We start from the raw sequence: 18848 nt of genomic DNA on the forward strand, positions 1-18848 counted from the left end.
AGCACATCAGGAACATGAGAGCCTACTGGATCAGGTCAGAGGTCCATCTAGTCGTCTCACAGATGCCTGCGGAAAACTAGCAAGTACAAGAGCACTTTTTCCTCCTGCAACTTCTAGAAACTGGTATTGACAGAGGATGTAGAAAATAGTCATTGTGACTAGTAGCCAATGATAGCTTTAAAAGAGGGTTGGAGAAAAGCATGGAGGACAAGGCTTTATAGGTTGGTGGCCATCACTGCCTCCTGTGGGAGCAAGCGCCAAAATTTATATATGCGCTTTGAGGAGAAATAATTTCTTTTATCTTTCGACAGCCAGCTTCATTTGAGGTCCACCAGTTTTGGCATTATGGGAGAGAGAGAAAAGGGGGCATGAGCTAGATATGAGATGAATGTCCTGCTGCAGCACTACCATCTCCTGTCTGCTGTGGTGCCTATATATCATAGTAATCTGTGAATAAAATATTTTGGTAGAAACAGAAACCTGAATTGGAGTACTCTGTCAAGAAGCAAGGGCCAGAACAGAAAGAAAGATAAATTTATTTATTTTCAACATCTCCACCCCACCTTTCTGTAAATTTCTGTAAAAGTTCTGTAAATTTCAATAAAACAATATTACAGCATCATAATATTGCAGTAATCATAACAGCAATAAAACATTCACAAAAGAAACATTCATTAATATAGGATCTAGAAAAGCGACAAATTCCCACAGGAAGGGGAGTCATACAGATGATTTATGAGAGTTATTTTATTATTTAAAGATAAGACTGAGCTGCTGAATAAAGTTAGGAGCTATTGGGATTCTCTTCATTACCCTTGCAAGAGCTTTGTGTACCTCTTTGTTCCTCAGGGTGTAGATTAGTGGATTTAGCATGGTGGTGACAAATGTATAGAAAAGGGAAACCAACTTGCCCCGGTCACGGGAGTAGTTGGACGGGGGCTGGAGGTAACTGAAAATGGCTGTCCCATAAAAGAGTGACACCACAATCAAGTGGGAAGCACAGGTGTTGAAGGCCTTCTGCCTGCCTTCAGCTGAGCGGATCCTTAACACAGCTGCTACAATGTAGGCATAAGAGATGGTGATCAAGCCCACTGGTAACAGAAGGATGACCACACTGGCAAAAAAGAGGACAGCCTCATTGAGTGAGGTATCCCCACAGGCCAATTTGATAAAGGCAGGCACCTCACAGAAAAAATGGTCTATTCGGTTCTCTCCGCATCGTGGAATCCTAAATGTCAACACGGTCTGCACTAGTGAATTGCTGAAGCCACTAACCCAGGAGATGGCAGCCATTGTGAAGCATAAAGAATGGTTCATAATGGTAGTGTAGCGCAGCGGATGGCAGACTGCAGCATATCGGTCATAGGCCATGACAGCCAAAAGGACACATTCTGTGGAGCCCAAAGCAAGGGAGATGTACATCTCAGCCACACAGCCGCCATAGGAGATGGACTTGTTTTTCCTCCAGAAGCTCACCAGCATCTGTGGTCCGAGGCTGGTGGTGAAGCAAAGATCAAGGAAGGAGAGGTTGCTGAGGAAGAAATACATGGGGGTGTGGAGATGGGGGTCCAGTCGTGACACCACAATGATGGTTGTGTTTCCCAACAGGGTCATCACGTAGCAGATCAGGATAATGGCAAAGAGCAGCATTTCTAAGCGTGGGCGGTCAGCCACTCCCAGTAAGATGAATTCTCCTTGGTAGCTTTGGTTGCCTTCTTCCCATGATGCTTCCCTGTACATCATCTGTAACATCAAGGAGACCTTAATGAATCACAGACAACCAGCAAATGGAAGCAATAGTTATTTGGCTGGGAGATTGTGCTTTCTCCAAGAATCATAGAGCTATAGAGTTGGATGGGACCCTGAGGATCATTTAGTCCTACTCCCTGCTGTGCAGGAATCTCAACTAAAGCACCCATAACAGATGGACATCCAACCTCTGCTTAAGAACCACCAAGGAAGGAGGGTCCATCACCTCTCATAGGACTTCCATACTTGGACTGGCACTTGAGCTCCAGCCTCTAAAGTTTTGCTCCAAGTTATACTTAGTGGGCTGCTGTCATCTCCATACCTGGAAAAGCTGTGCTGGACGGCACAATGGGGATGCAATGGAGGCAGCCTTCAGTGCCTCTAGGTAGGCTTGATGACTCAGTAGGTTACAGTGCTCCAGTTGGAGAACAGCCCTTACCAAAAGTGCTGTGGACTTTGAAGAAGCATGAACTCAGGGCTAAGAGGAAGGCATGTATGGCAAACCTTCACCATGATCAACTCCCACCCGGAAACCTATGTCTCCACCGTTGAAGGACGTGTGGATCTAGGAATTGGCTTCCACAGTCACTTATAGACTCACTGTTAAGACTGTTTTTGTGGAAGACAATCTTACTTGGCTACGAGTGATTGCCAAAGAAGGTTAGAGTGTGGTGCTGACAATGCCAAAGTTGTGGGTTTGATCCCCATATGGGACAGCTGCATATTCCTGCATTCCAGGGGCTTGGACTAGATTTCATTTCATTTCCATTTCAATTTTAATTTGCCTGCCCCCTTTCTATATTGATATGCACAAGGCGGTTTACAAGCTGAAGAAACCACAAAATAGACAGCAAAGATCGCACACCTAATAACAATCTGACCCAATGCAAAGAAGCCATAATAAAAACATAACTTTAAAATAAACAACTTACATCAAATATAGCAATATTCAATAAGTAAACGGCAAACTTAAATATCAGCAAATAATAATTAAACAGTTTACACTTAACAATTACAGTGGTACCTCTGGTTACAAACTTAATTCGTTCCAGAAGTCCGTTCTTAACCTGAAACCATTCTTAACCTGAGGTATAACTTTAGCTAATGGGGCCTGCCGCTCCGCCGGTGCGCGATTTCTGTTTTCATCCTGAGGTAAAGTTCTTTACCTGAGGTGGTACTACTGGCTTAGTGGAGTCTGTAACCCGAAGTGTTTGTAATCCAAGGTGTTTGTAACCCGAGGTACCACTGTATAATAAAGATTTACTAAACTATAATCAATAAAAATAATGGCAACTCACAATGCATGAAAGATCAGAAAACCATATGAAAGGATCAAATTGAGAAACAAGGACACACAGCTTTTAAAATTATTGGCCTTTAATAGATGGTCCTGTGGGTCCAACTCTACAATTCGATGATTCTATGAGCCCTCACTAGTGTTCAATTTCATTCAACAGAGTTTTCCTCCACGCATGTTCGAATCATCTCCCAGCTTGTTTCCTTACCCTTGATTCTAGAGCAGGGCAGTCCAACCTTTCATACCAAGAGGGCCACAAGAGAATTTTGACACAGAACCCACAAGCTGCACACTGCCTTGCCATGCAGGGCAGGGGAGCGAGGCCAAGATTTGAGGGGGTCCCTCCTGCTGCTTTGCCAAAGCCAGAGAAGCGAGGGCTGGGCTTTGGGAAGGAGGCACGATGCTCCGACAGCATCCTAGAACCTTCCCCCTTCTTCCTAAAGCTGGAAAAGCACTAATTGGGCTTTGGGAAGGAGGCAGGGGGACCCCAAGACCCTGTCAGAGCCCTCTCTCCGCCTTTGCAAAGCCCAGCAACTCACTTATCCGGCTTTGGGAAGGCGAGGGCTGCAGTGGTGGGCAGCATACGGTGCTGAGGGCCGCCAAAAAAGGGCTTGAGGGCCACGTGTTGGACCACTCTGCTCTAGAGTATGCTAGGGATCCAAGCGAGAACCACAAAGTGGGAAAGGCGATTGTGTCAACCTTTAGAAGACATCTGAAGGCAGTCCTATATAGGGAAGTTTTTTAAATGTTTAATGTTTTATTATGTTTTTATATATGTTGGAAGTGGCTTGATCAACCCAGTCAGATGAGCAGGATATAAATAGCAAAACTGTTGTTGTTGTTGAATAGGACGCCCCTATTTTCACTGGAGAAATGCTGGAGGGTACATGAAAGGGACCACACGCAGTGATCTTTATGTTGTGATCTTTAATAAATGTACCCACAACCCTGAGACTGAGTCTCATGCTCTACTGAGAGCATTCTCCTCCAACTGCTGCTATCCAACACTTTCCCGTCCTCAAAACTGGATATTGCCTATGCTTTGAAAATCCAAGTACGAGAGCTGCATTGATTTAGGGAGGATAAAGTGTGGGACAGCAACAGTTGGGGAACAATGCTTGGATGTAGGGGAATTGAAGGAGGCACAAGCAGTTCACATTCCACATTAAGCCAAGGTATGGGTGGACCCTTAATTACGTTTCTGCCTGTTGTCATAATTGTAAAGTGCTGTGGTAGAGGCTGTGTGGTTTTTAATTGCATTTTCACTGTTTTAATTTCTGGCGTTCTATTTTGTTGTGTTACAAATTGCATTCCATAGAACAAAAGTACAATTATTCATATACAATATCTATATGTATATCAATATACCATATTCATATTCATTTATATTTATGCAATATTCATATTTAATACGAACAACCCCACAGAGCACCTGAATGAAGCTTGCAGATCTCACTGGTGGAGATTCACTGTTCTTATGGATTATGTTACTGGTTAAAAAAACCCAAGAGATCAAGGGGAGACAACTGTCTGTATTGCTAGTCCTACTCAAAGTAGACCCACTGATGAATTTCATTGGCTCTACTCTGAGTAGAACTTAGTTGTCTGCAATCCAATTTGACAGTTTATGGGGGCAAGAAAGCTGTGGGGTTTTGTTTTTCCCCTCACATACGTTTAAAGAAGATTGGAAAATGTTTACTGAATATATGGGTGAAAATTGTGTACATTTGAAAATGTTGGCAGTATTAAGGGAAGTCATTGATATTTTAAAGTTGTTTAAATGAATATTCTAAAATATGAAATTGTGTGTGTGTGAGAGAGAGACAGAGACAGAGAGAGAGAAAGAGAGAGAGAGAGAGAGAGAGAGAGAGAGAGAGAGAGACTACTTTTACTTAAATGATTCATAAGCAAGTCAAGGGTGCAACTTAAACTAATCAGGTTTTCTAATAATGACAGTAAACTATTCATCATAGTCTCAGATTCTGAAGAGCTCCGAAACCAACATTTGTCTAAACAGGCAACAGCAGAGCAAGTGAAATTCAGGCTAAGGCTAAAGTGATGCATACCAGGGAAAAGGGGTCTGAATTTCACAAACATGCTAACGCTGTCTGAATGGGGCTGTGGGCTCCCAAGGTTTTCCCAATACATCCTGGGGCCATATCAGAAAGCTCACTTATTATATCAGTGTGCTGTAATGAATAAAAAGAGAGAGACAAAACAATTCAGTGCCAGTAATTATTAGGAAAGGGACTGAAAATAAAGGAGCATGGTGATAATGATGATTTAATCAGTGAATCACTTCCTATAAAGCATCTCAAAGTGATTTAATATGACATGGATTAATATGCCAAGCTTTCAACCCGTGGACTTCCTATGGGCTTATTTGGGTTTTGTTATGGCTTTTTAAATGTGTTTTTTTGTGGGTGTTATTGGTTTGTCTTTGGTTTATTATGTACTGGTATTTTGTATTCTCATTTTGTGTTCTTATGTTGTGAACTGCCCTGGGATCTTTGGATGAAGGGCAGTATGCAAATTCAACTATAATAATAAATACTGAAAACTGTGTTTTGTTCTGCTTTCCGACTCTTCCACAGTTCTGTAGAACTGAATGAGGTGCAGAAAAAGATTACTGGAAACAATACAGTCAAGGAATAGAGCAACTTCAAACAAGGAATGTATAAGAAAGTTGTGGGGTGGGGGAGCTCAGAAAGAAAAACCAACTGAGGACACTTCTAGAGGGGTGTGTTATTGCATGTGTCTTCTGCAACGTGTTATTGACCCAGTAACAGTGAATTAAAGGGACCCCTGACCATTAGGTCCAGTCGTGACCGACTCTGGGGTTGCAGCGCACATCTCGCTTTATTGGCCGAGGGAGCCGGTGTACAGCTTCCAGGTCATGTGGCCAGCATGACTAAGCCGCTTCTGGCGAACCAGAGCAGCACACGGAAACGCCGTTTACCTTCCCGCTGGAGCGGTACCTATTTATCTACTTGCGCTTTAAACTGCTTTCAAACTGCTAGGTTGGCAGGAGCAGGGACCGAGCAACGGGAGCTCACCCTGTCATGGGGATTCGAACCGCCGACCTTCTGATTGGCAAGTCCTAGGCTCTGTGGTTTAACCCACAGCGCCACCCGCGTCCCCCCAACAGTGAATTAGTAATGGATTTATCCTGCTTTAGGGCTTGTCCACTGCTTTCTCCTGGGGAAAACTGCTCTTTCTAGGCAACGGACAAGCGGAAGTGTCGATGAGCCCCCAGTTCTGCGATGCTTCCCCAACGCTAGCGTGTTATTGCTGTCCACATGCAGCAGGACAAAAGTAAACTGGAAAAGCTGTGGTATAAAAAGTTACAGGGTTTCAGCAGCATGTTACAGGTTGTGCACTGCTTGGGAATTATATGACCATCTGAAAACTTCTGCAGGCAGAAACAGTATTAAAAGTGGGGTTGGGTATGACCGCTCAGAGAGCACCATGAGGGCAAATCAGAACAAATATGCATTAAAGAGTTTTTCTGGGGAGGCAGCTGCAAAAGCCTATTGGCACAACATTTTGCAAAACCACAAGGACTGGAAACTTCCGGCAGGAGTAAATAAAGCAAATTACAGTACTCACCTCTGCATGAAGGAAAAGGCTGCTTCCCATAGATCGAAAGACATAAACTAAACGCCACTTAATCTCAGCTCTCCTTTTCATCTCACGTATATTGGTACTCTAGTACAAAGTTATTGTTCTTTCGCTGGGTCGGGCCCTTCCTAACCTCACTTCTGTCTTCGTAACAATCACCTTCCCTTCTTCCACTTCTTTTCTCGTGTGAGGACTAAGGAGACAACTTTTGCTTCTATTCCAGGGATGAATCCGTTGCTCTGGTTTTTCTCCTGCTACTTGTACGAAACCAGAGCAGTCAGCTTGTCTCGGGGCTTCGCTCCCATCAACAGATGCACTCTGGATAGGCTTTTATGGTCCGGAAGCTATGGCCAGAGATCACAGGCTGTGGCAGAAGTTGGATTGAGGGAGAGGCTGGCAGCATGGAAGGAGAAAGTCAAGCAAAGAGAAGCAGACAGGTGTGGAGAGGTACAAAGAGGCAGGCAGGCAGGCAGGCAGAAAGATGGATGGTAGATGTGGAATATGAAGAAAGGAAATGCTATGTTCGCAGGAAAGAGTCCAAGGATTATAGACTATAATGAATTAAATGTTGATGTGTTTACTTGTGACAGAAAAAAGAGGTGAGAGAAAGGAGTTGAATGCAGTTAGAAGTTAGATGGGAGGAAGCGTCCATTCTTTGTGTGTGTGTTTGTGGTGGGAAAGCGAGAGAGTAAGATCTGGAGACTGGAAATAGATATGAATATAGACTATCAGAAAGCTTGGAAAGATAGCTGTAGAGCCTCAGAGATTAAATAAAAGGGAGAAGCTGGATCTTCCCTCTCCCAACTTGTCTACTTGACCCCAGCATCGTTGCTATTCTGGCTGAGAATTGCACCCCAACTACATGTACCTAGAGACCTCCCACAGCTTAAGCCTACTTCTTGCAGGGCATTGGAGGGGAAGGAAGCTGGCTTTATGGGGATCTTACTGAAGAAGGGGCTGTTGTTGCTGCGTCTCCAGAATCTAATGGACAATGCAAGGAAGTTTCCTGCACATCACGGAGCCTCAGGGAATCAAACTTCAAGCTGAACAATTAGAGGCAGGCTCCCTATTAAGACATGCAGTCCCAAAGGCCAGCTGCCACTCGCATGACATCCTCAGGGAAGGCGACTTTCGTCAGAGTTCTTTCATCATTTGCAGAAGTACTTCAAACTGCTATAATTGTGCCCAAGTTGTGAATCTTGTGTTACAAGTTCAGCAAAGTTATGAACTGTTAGTTTATTGATTCTTCGTTTTGGACCCTTTATGTTCTTCTTCCTTGATGTCGCTTTTTGGTTTGGCGACTATTGGTGGTAATCCAGCCAGAAGTGCGGGGTAGAAATAAAAGAACAACAACAACAACAATGTTTTCTGATATTTTTAATGCTTGTTTTCATAGTTCATAAGGTGCTTTGAGCTGCTGCTTTTGGGAAGGGGAAAGTGGATCTGATTTGCTCCTGTGGTCTATACAGTAGATTACTAATTTTTAAAAATGCTGTCTGATTCTGTAGGAAACTGTAGCTCTGTGAGGAGAACAGGGGTCTTCTAATAACTTTCAGCACCATAAACTTAGGGTTGCCATACGTCCGAAATTTCCTGGACACAGTCAGTATTCAGTCCTTGTAAACAGCGTCTGGGTAGAAAATCACTGAAATGTCTGGGAAAGTCCGGATATGCGGCAGCCCATGTTGGTAGTGTAGATTTTGGCGATTTTCATTTTTTTAAAGATTTTGCAAAAAAGGCGGGGTGTTGAAATATGGCAACCCTACTTAAACTACAGCACCCAGCATTCTTTGAGTAAGCCATGGCTGTTTAAAGTGGTATTCAAGGTAAAGGGACTCCTGACTGTTAGGTCCAGTTGCGGACGACTCTGGGGCTGCGGCGCTCATCTTGCTATCCCTGAAGCCAGGAGAGCAAGAGGGGTCGGTGCGCACCGACCCCTCTTGTTCTCCTGCCTTCAGTGAAAGCAACACGAAGCCTCCGGAGCACAGCGGGAGCGCTCCTGCTGCGCTCCGGAGGCTTCGCGTTGCTTTCGCTGAAGCCATGGAGCCTGCATCTGCTCCATAAGATGCACACACATCTCCCCTTACTTTTTAGCAGGGGAAAAGTGCGTCTTATAGAGTGAAAAATGCGGTACTAAAGAACAGTTTACATGCACTTGAATTTGGACTTGGACTTTTAATTTGGAAGTACATCTTGGATTTATATAAAGTTGGACTAACTCTTACTTCCCACCACCTTTGGGAAAAGGAAAGGACAGGACTGAAGAGAAGTATATGCTTTTATATTAATTTTATATGTCAGCTGGATTGGGAATGGTCTTGTTTGATTGATCTGATTTGATCTGGAATTGTTTTGCTTTTTCTGTTTTTTAAGGGCCTGGGTGTGAGAACTGTTATTTTTGTATTTTATAGATTTGGTGTGATATCATTTTATGCTTTTTCCTTTGTCTGTTTTTGGATTATTTTATGCTTTTCTTTTGTCTGTTTTTGGTTTACTGTCTTGAGGGATTGCTAGGAGATGGAAGGTTGTTTAAAGGGAAATAAAAATTTCATGGTTCAGTGTGGGAGTGGGAAAATATCTACACTTCTGGGCTGAGCCAGGAAATGCAGAGTTCAAAACAAGAGTGCCGAACTGTGGGAAAGACTGCTGGCCTAGATATGGTGGGTAAGCAAGATGCAGGAGCGGTTACTAGGAAATCTGCTATGGAGAAAAGATGTGCAAGTGTGCAAGAGGAGACATTAGAAAAAGTAGGGAAAGCAGAACATACTGATTTCCTAACACAACAGTTTATGGAATTTAGGAAAGAGATGGTTCAGACAATGAAAGGTTTTACTCAACAAGTGCATATGGATATGGAGAAATCTAACAAATTATTGACAGAACAAGTGCCTAGGAAGTCATAGGGATGTGGAAAATTCCAACAAGTTGTTGACAGAACAATTTGGAAAATTAGGCAAAAAGGTCGATTATTTAGAAACTAAAGTTGACAAACTGGGGGGGGGGACTACTGAGGAGTTAGGGCACTTGAGGGAGGAACAAAAAGCAGTTATGGGGACGGTGGGAGGACTACAAGAGAAGCAAAATGAGTTGGAAGATCAAATCCTCCTTTTATAGTTAAGAGAGAGAGACAGGACAGTGAGAATAAGAGGCTTACCAGAATCAGAGACAGAACAGAATTTAGAAACATATGTTACACAGACAATTGCAGAATGGATGGGGGAGAGGCAAGACTGGATGGCAGAAAAGTTGGAGAGCTGTTTTGGAGTAAGGACGAGAGAAAGTAGACTGAAAAGGCAGCCAGGAGATGTCCTATTAACATTAGCTTCAAATCAAATGAAGGATGCAATCCTTCAAAAACGTTTTGAGGACAGTATCGTGGTTGCTGGACAGAAAGTTGACATTTTAGGGAGATTCCATTGAAATCGAGACTTAGGAGGCACAAGTACCGGTTTTTAGCAACAGCATTGAAGAGGGTAGACATCAGGTACAAATGGGAATACCCAGAAGTGATCTCATTTACATTCATGAAAAAGAGATACAGGTTGACAACAGAATACTAAGCCAAAGAATTCTTTGAAAAACATAGGAGAGACTTAGACCCTGGACATGACACAAGAAGAGACCCAGTAGCAGAACAAAGAGCTGCTTTGGAGCGGCTGCCATTGGAATGAGCAACAGGTGGAAAAAGAGATATTGTAACTGACTCTGAAAATGGCTAATCTTAAAATATTGAGTTGGCATGTTAATGGCTTGAACAGCAAAGCCAAATGTAACAGGATTCAACATGTAATTTTAAAACAAAAGTTGGATATAATTTGTCTTCAAGAAACACACAGTGCAAAAAAAGCATAAAAGAGTTTTAATTAATAAAAAATTAGGTTTGGACTTCATCTCGGCAGATAAGGCAAAAAAGAGAGGAGTAATTTTCTACATTAATCCTGCGCTAGAACCCAAATTGATTCAGAAGGATGAGAAAGGTAGAATTTTAATAATACAAATAAAAGTTCAGGGAGAGAAGGTGATTTTGGTAGGAATTTATGCCCCCAATGAGAAAAAAGCAGTGGGTTTTGTTTTGTTTTTAATGGAAACAGAACTACTTGAATTTGCAGATCAGAAGATGATGTTAATGGGAGATTTAAATGGAGTTTCATCATTAGAAAAAGACAGATCAGCCAGGAAAAAAGAGACTAAAGAAGGCAGTTTAAAAAAGACTTTTTTTGATTTGGCGCAAACTTTGAACTTGATAGATATATGTAGAACAAGTCATTGGTTTGACAAAGAGTTCACTCATTATAGCCATGTTCATGATAGCAGTTCAAGAACAGATTCTTTATGGATTTCCAAAGAGTTGGAACCTTGAGTTTAAAAAATTGAAATTAACCTCAGGAATTTTTCAAATCATAATTCCTTGAAAATGGAAATACAAAAAGAAAGTCATATTTCATTTAGATGGAGATTGAATGAAGACATCGATGATCAAAATTTTATGGAAAAAGTTAAAAAGGCCTTGAGTGATTATTTTGAAATAAACATTCAAGGACAGACAAAATTGCAGATGGTCTGGGATGCAAGTAAGGCGGTAATGAGGGGATTGTTTATACAACAAAATTCATTTTAAAAGAAACTGAAAGAAAAAGGGGAAAAGAGATTTTAGTTGAAATTGCAGATAAGGAGAAACAACTGTCAAAGAAAGCAAATAAAGAGTCAATTCAAGGGGATCAGAATATTACAAGCTCAATATTCTATGATAGTTAATGAATAAATTAGTTGGAAAATAGAAAGAATGAAACATAAATACTTTGAGCATGCCAACAAATCAGGAAAACTGCTAGCGTGGCAGTTGAAGAAAAGTGAACAAAGAAAGTCCATAAACAAAATTAACATAAATGGAAAGATCACAGATAAGATGAAGGAAATAAGAGCAGCATTTGTAAAATATTTTTCAGCATTGTATAGGAAGGGGAAGGATTTTTTCCCCAAAATAGAGGGATATATTAAAATCAGTAACTTGCAGAAAATAAGAGGAGCAAATGGTGATCTTAAACACCCAAATAACAGCTCAAGAAGTGTTGGAGGCAATAAAGTGGACAAAAAACGGCAAGTCTCCAAATCCAGATGGATTAACTGCAAAGTATTATAAAAAATTAAGTGAACAGTTGGTAAACCCATTGAAAGATGTTATGAATGAGATTTTAAATACAGGTGAAATCCCAGAAACATGGAAATTACAGTAATCCCAAAACAAGATTCAGATTTGCTGCAAATTAAAAATTATAGGCCTATCTCATTGTTAAACAATGATTATAAATTATTTGCAAACATTTTAGCTAGCAAAAAATATTAAATGAGTATGTACATCAAGATCAGACAGGATTTCTTCCAGGTAGATAAATGAAAGAGAATATAAGAAATATCCTGAATGAAATAGAATATCTGGAGGTCAAAAATGAAAACAAAGCAGCAATGATGTTTATAGATGCCGAAAAAGCTTTTGACAATGTTTCTTGGAATTTTATGTCAAGAACATGATAGCCTACTGGATCAGGTCAGAGGCCCATCTAGTCGTCTCACAGATGCCTGTGGAAAACTAGCAAGTACAAGAGCAATGTATCCTCCTGCAACTTCTAGAAACTGGTATTGACAGAAGATGTAGAAGATAAGTCATCGTGACTAGTAGCCAATGATAGCTTTAAACGAAGGCTGGAGAAAAGCATGGAGGACAAGGCTTTATAGGTTGGTGGCCATCACTGCCTCCTGTGGGAGCAAGCGCCAAAATTTATATATGTACTTTGAGGAGAAATAATTTCTTTTATCTTTCAACAGTCAGCTTCGTTTGAGGTCCACAAGTTTTGGCGTTATGGGAGAGAGAGAAAAGGGGGCTTGCGCTAGATATCAGATAAATGTCCTGCTGCAGCACTACCATCTCCTGTCTGCTGTGGTGCCTATGTATCATAGTAATCCGTGAATAAAATATTTTGGTAGAAACAGAAACCTGAATTGGAGTACTCTGTCAAGAAGCAAGGGCCAGAACAGAAAGAAAGATAGATTTATTTATTTTCAACATCTCCACCCCACCTTTCTGTAAATTTCTGTAAATTTCTGTAAAGGTTCTGTAAATTTCAATAAAACAATATTACAGCATCATAAGATTGCAGTAATCATAACAGCAATAAAACATTCACAAAAGAAACATTCATTAATATAGGATCTAGAAAAGCGACAAATTCCCACAGGAAGGGGAATCATACAGATGATTATTGTGAGATTTTTTATTATTAAAACATAAGACTGAGCTGCTGAATAAAGTTAGGAGCTATTGGGATTCTCTTCATTACCCTTGCAAGAGCTTTGTGTACCTCTTTGTTCCTCAGGGTGTAGATTAGTGGATTTAGCATGGTGGTGACAAATGTATAGAAAAGGGAAACCAATTTGCCCCGGTCGCGGGAGTAGTTGGACGGGGGCTGGAGGTAACTGAAAATGGCCGTCCCATAAAATAGTGACACCACGATCAAGTGGGAAGCACAGGTGTTGAAGGCCTTCTGCCTGCCTTCAGCTGAGTGGATCCTTAACACAGCTGCCACAATGTAGGAATAAGAGATGGTGATCAGGCCCACTGGTAACAGAAGGATGACCACACTGGCAAAAAAGAGGACAGCTTCATTGAGTGAGGTGTCCCCACAGGCCAATTTGATAAAGGCAGGCACCTCACAGAAAAAATGGTCTATTCGGTTCTCTCCGCATCGTGGAATCCTAAATGTCAACACGGTCTGCACTAGTGAATTGCTGAAGCCACTAACCCAGGAGATGGCAGCCATTGTGAAACATAAAGAATGGTTCATAATGGTAGTGTAGCGCAGCGGATGGCAGACTGCAGCATATCGGTCATAGGCCATGACAGCCAAAAGGACACATTCTGTGGAGCCCAAAGCAAGGGAGATGTACATCTCAGCCACACAGCCGCCATAGGAGATGGACTTGTTTTTCCTCCAGAAGCTCACCAGCATCTGTGGTCCGAGGCTGGTGGTGAAGCAAAGATCAAGGAAGGAGAGGTTGCTGAGGAAGAAATACATGGGGGTGTGGAGATGGGGGTCCAGTCGTGACACCACAATGATGGTTGTGTTTCCCAACAGGGTCATCACGTAGCAGATCAGGATAATGGCAAAGAGCAGCATTTCTAAGCGTGGGCGGTCAGCCACTCCCAGTAAGATGAATTCTCCTTGGTAGCTTCGGTTGCCTTCTTCCCATGATGCTTCCCTGTACATCATCTGTAACATCAAGGAGACCTTAATGAATCACAGACAACCAGCAAATGGAAGTAATAGTTATTTGGCTGGGAGACTGTGCATTCTCCCAGAATCATAGAGCTGTAGAGTTGGATGGGACCCTGAGGATCATTTAGTCCTACTCCCTGCAGTGCAGGAATCTCAACTAAAGCACCCATAACAGATGGACATCCAACCTCTGCTTAAGAACCACCAAGGAAGGAGGGTCCATCACCCCTCATAGGACTTCCATACTTGGACTGGCACTTGAGCTCTGGCCTCTGAAGTTTTGGTCCAAGTTATACTTAGTGTGCTGCTGTCATCTCCATACCCGGAAAAGCTTTGCTGAATGGCACAATGGGGATGCAATGGAGGCAGCCTTTAGTTCCTCTAGGTAGGCTTGATGACTCAGTAGGTTACAGTGCTCCAGTTGGAGAACAGCCCTTACCAAAAGTGCTGTGGACTTCGAAGAAGCATGAACTCAGGGCTAAGAGGAAGGCATGTTTGGCAGACCTTCCCCATGATCAACTCCCGCCAGGAAACCTATGTCTCCACTGTTGAAAGACGTGTGGATCTAGGAATTGGCTTCCACAGTCACTTACAGACTCACTGTTAAAACTGTTTTTGTGGAAGACAATCTTACTTGGCTACGAGGGATTGCCAAAGAAGGTTAGTGCTGACCATGTCAAGGTTGTGGGTTTGATCCCCATATGGGACAGCTGCATATTCCTGCATTGCAGGGGCTTGGACTAGATTTCATTCCATTTCACTTTTAATTTGCATGCCCCCTTTCTTTATTGATATGCACAAGGCGGTTTACAAGCTGAAGAAACCACCAAATAGACAGCAAATTTCACACCTAATAACGCTCTGACCCAATGCAAAGAAGCCATAATAAAAACGTAACTCTAAAATAAACAACTTACATCAAATAAAGCAATATTCAATAAGTAAACGGCAAATATCAGCAAATAATAATTAATCAGTTTACATTTAATAATTACAGTGGTACCTCTGGTTACAAACTTAATTTGTTCCAAAGGGCCGTTCTTAACCTGAAACCATTTTTAACCTGAGGTACCACTTTAGCTAATGGGGCTTCCCGCTGCTGACGCGCCGCCGGTGCACGATTTCTGTTTTCATCCTGAGGTAAAGTTCTTAACCCGAGGTACTATTTCTGGGTTAGTGGAGTCTGTAACCCGAAGTGTTTGTAACCCAACGTGTTTGTAACCCGAGGTACCACTGTATAATAAAGATTTACTAAACTATAATCAATAAAAATAATGGCAACTCACAATGCATGAAAGACCAGAAAACCATATGAAAGGATCAAATTGAGAAACAAGGACACACAACTTTTAAAATTATTGGTTTTTAATAGATGGTCCTGTGGGTCCAACTCTACAATTCGATGATTCTATGAGCCCTCACTAGTGTTCAATTTCATTCAACAGAGTTTTCCTCCATGCATGTTCGAATCATCTCCCAGCTTGTTTCCTCACCCTTGATTCTAGAGCAGGGCAGTCCAACTATTCATACCAAGTGGGCCGCAAGAGAATTTCGACACAGAACCCACAAGCTGCACACTGCCTTGCCATGCAGGGCAGGGGAGCGAGGCCAAGATTTTAGGGGGTCCCTCATGCTGCTTTCCCAAAGCCAGAGAAGCGAGGGCTGGGCTTTGGGAAGGAGGCACGATGCTCCGACGGCATCCTAGAACCTTCCCACCTTCTTCCTAAAGCTGGAAAAGCACTAATCAGGCTTTGGGAAGGAGGCAAACCCTAAGACCCTGTCAGAGCCCTTGCTCCTCCTTTGCAAAGCCCAGCAACTCACTTATCCAGCTTTGGGAATGCGAGGGCTGCAGGTGGTGGGCAGCATACGGTGCTCAGGGCCGCCAAAAAAGGCCTTGAGGGCCATGTGTTGGACCACTCTGCTCTAGAGTATGCTAGGGATCCAAGCGAGAACCACAAAGTGGGAGAGGCGATTGTGTCAACCTTTAGAAGACATCTGAAGGCAGTCCTATATAGGGAAGTTTTTTAAATGTTTAATGTTTTAATATGTTTTTATATATGTTGGGAAACATTTTTATATATGTTTTTATATATGTTTTTATATATGTTTATATATGTTGGAACAGGGACGCGGGTGGCGCTGTGGGTAAAACCTCAGCGCATAGGACTTGCCGATCGCATGGTCGGTGGTTCGAATCCCCGCGGCGGGATGAGCTCCCGTCGTTCGGTCCCAGCTCCTGCCCACCTAGCAGTTCGAAAGCACTCTTAAGTGCAAGTAGATAAATAGGTACCGCTTTATAGCGGGAAGGTAAACGGCGTTTCCGTGTGCTGCGCTGGTGCTGGCTCGCCAGAGCAGCTTCGTCACGCTGGCCACGTGACCCGGAAGTGTCTGTGGACAGCGCTGGCTCCCGGCCTCTAGAGTGAGATGAGCGCACAACCCTAGAGTCTGTCAAGACTGGCCCGTACGGGCAGGGGTACCTTTACCTTTTATATATGTTGGAAGTGGCTTGGTCAACCCAGTCAGATGAGCAGGATATAAATAGTAAAACTATTATTATTATTATTATTATTATTATTATTATTATTATTATTATTATTATTTATTAAATAGGATGTCCCTATTTTCATCAGAGAAATGTTCGAGGATACGTGAAAGGGACCACATGCAGTGATCTTTATTCATAGTAAAATCTCAGATTCTGAAGAGCTCCAAAACCAAAATTGTCTAAACAGGCAACAGCAGAGCAAGTGAAATTCAGCATAAGGCTAAAGTGATGCATACCAGGGCAAGGGGGTCTGAATTTCTCAAAAATGCTAACGCTGTCTGAATGGGGCTGTGGGCTCCCAAGGTTTCCCCAATACATCCTGGGGCCATATCAGAAAGCTCACTTATTATATCAGTGTGCTGAAATGAATAAAAAGAGAGAGACATGACAATTCAGTGCTAGTAATTATTAGGACTGAAAATAAAGGAGCATGGTGATAATGATGATTTAATTAGTGAATCACTTCCCATAAAACATCTCAAAGTGATTTAATATGACATGGATTAATATGCCAAGCTTTCAACCCATGGACTTCCTATGGGCTTATTGGGGTTTTGTTATGGCTTTTTAAATGTGTTTTTGTGTGGGTGTTATTGGTTTGTCTTTGGTTTATTATGTTTTTTTTATTCTCATTTTGTGTTGTAATAATTGTAAAGTGCTGTGGTAGATGCTGTGTGATTTTTAATTGCATTTTAATTGTTTTAATTTCTGGCGTTCTATTTTGTTGTGTTACAAATTGCATTCTATAGAATAAAAATACAATTATTCATATACAATATCTATATGTATATCCATATAAAATATTCACATTCATTTATATCTATGCAATATTCATATTTAATATGAACAACCCCACAGAGCACCTGAATGAAACTTGTGGATCACTGGTGATCCGCACACCACAGTTTGAGATTCACTCTTCTTATGGATTATGTTACTGGTTAAAAAAACCCAAGAGATCAAGGGGAGACAACGGTCTGTATTGCTATTCCTACTCAAAGTAGACCCATTGATGAATTTCATTGGCTCTACTCTGAGTAGAACTTAGTTGCCTGCAACCCAATTTGACAGTCTGTGGGGGCAAGAAAGCTGTGGGGTTTTGTTTTCCCCCTCACATGCGTTTAAAGAAGATTGGAAAATGTTTATTGAATATATGGGTGAAAATTGTGTACGTTTGAAAATGTTGGCAGTATTAAGATAAATTCAAGAGTGTAAATAAGTTTTGATGGATGTAATAATGGAATACTGAATGGTTTGGTTTATGTAAAATATGCAGGAATTTGTGTTATGTAAAATGAACTATGGAAAGAGAAGAAGGGAAGGCACTGATATTTTAAAGTTGTTTAAATGAATATTCTAAAATATAAAATTGTGTGTGTGTGTGTGTGTGTGAGAGAGAGAGAGAGAGAGAGAGAGAGAGAGAGAGAGAGAGAGACTGCTTTTACTTAAATGATTCATAAGCAAGTCAAGGGTGCAACTTGAACTAGTCAGGTTTTCTAATAATGGCAGTAAACTATTCATCATAGTAAAATCTCAGATTCCGAAGAGCTCCGAAACCAACATTGTCTAAACAGGCAACAGCAGAGCAAGTGAAATTCAGCATAAGGCTAAAGTGATGCATACCAGGGAAAAGGGGTCTGAATTTCACAAACATGCTAACGCTGTCTGAATGGGGCTGTGGGCTCCCAAGGTTTTCCCAATACATCCTGGGGCCATATCAGAAAGCTCACTTATTATAGCAGTGTGCTGCAATGAATAAAAAGAGAGAGACAAAACAATTCAGTGCCAGTAATTATTAGGAAAGGGACTGAAAATAAAGGAGCATGGTGTTAGTGATGATTTAATTAGTGAATCACTTCCTATAAAGCATCTCAAAGTGATTAAATATGACATGGATTAATATGCAAAGCTTTCAACCCCTGGACTTCCTATGGGCTTATTTGGGTTTTATTATGGCTTTGTAAATGTGTTTTTTTTTGTATGTGTTATTGGTTTGTGTTTGGTTTATTATGTATTTTGTATTCTCATTCTGTGTTCTTATGTTGTGAACTGCCCCGGGATCTTTGGATGAAGGGCAGTATATAAATTCAACAATAATAATAAATACTGAAAACTGTGTTTTGCTCTGGTTTCTGACTCTCCCACAGTTCTGTAGAACTGAAAGAGGTGCAGATAAAGACAAAGGGCAACAATACAGTCAAGGAATAGAGCAACTTCAAACAATGAATGTATAAGGAAGTTGTGGGGTGGGGGAGCTCAGAAAGAAAAATCAACCAAGGACACTTCTAGATGGGTGTGTTATTGCATGTGTCTTCTGCAACATGTTATTGACACAGTAACAGTGAATTAAAGGGACCCCTGACCA

General features: G+C 41.7%; 2 protein-coding genes across 2 annotated transcripts; both read right to left on the reverse strand.

The window, feature by feature from the left end:
- Positions 1–750: 750 nt before the first annotated feature.
- Positions 751–1740, reverse strand: LOC114588620 (olfactory receptor 2B8-like). Its single transcript, XM_028714026.2, has one exon. The coding sequence runs from the start codon at positions 1738–1740 to the stop codon at positions 751–753; it is 990 nt and encodes a 329-aa protein (XP_028569859.2).
- Positions 1741–12942: 11202 nt separating this feature from the next.
- Positions 12943–13929, reverse strand: LOC144326747 (olfactory receptor 2B8-like). Its single transcript, XM_077923528.1, has one exon. The coding sequence runs from the start codon at positions 13927–13929 to the stop codon at positions 12943–12945; it is 987 nt and encodes a 328-aa protein (XP_077779654.1).
- Between the last annotated feature and the right edge of the window lie 4919 nt (positions 13930–18848).

This window comes from Podarcis muralis, chromosome 2, assembly GCF_964188315.1.
Source record: "Podarcis muralis chromosome 2, rPodMur119.hap1.1, whole genome shotgun sequence".
Taxonomy (NCBI): Eukaryota; Metazoa; Chordata; class Lepidosauria; order Squamata; family Lacertidae; genus Podarcis; species Podarcis muralis.

Coding starts and splice junctions, on each gene's coding strand:
- LOC114588620 (XM_028714026.2), bottom strand. CDS start 1,740: ATGTACAGGGAAGCATCATGGGAAGAAGGCAACCAAAGCTACCAAGGA.
- LOC144326747 (XM_077923528.1), bottom strand. CDS start 13,929: ATGTACAGGGAAGCATCATGGGAAGAAGGCAACCGAAGCTACCAAGGA.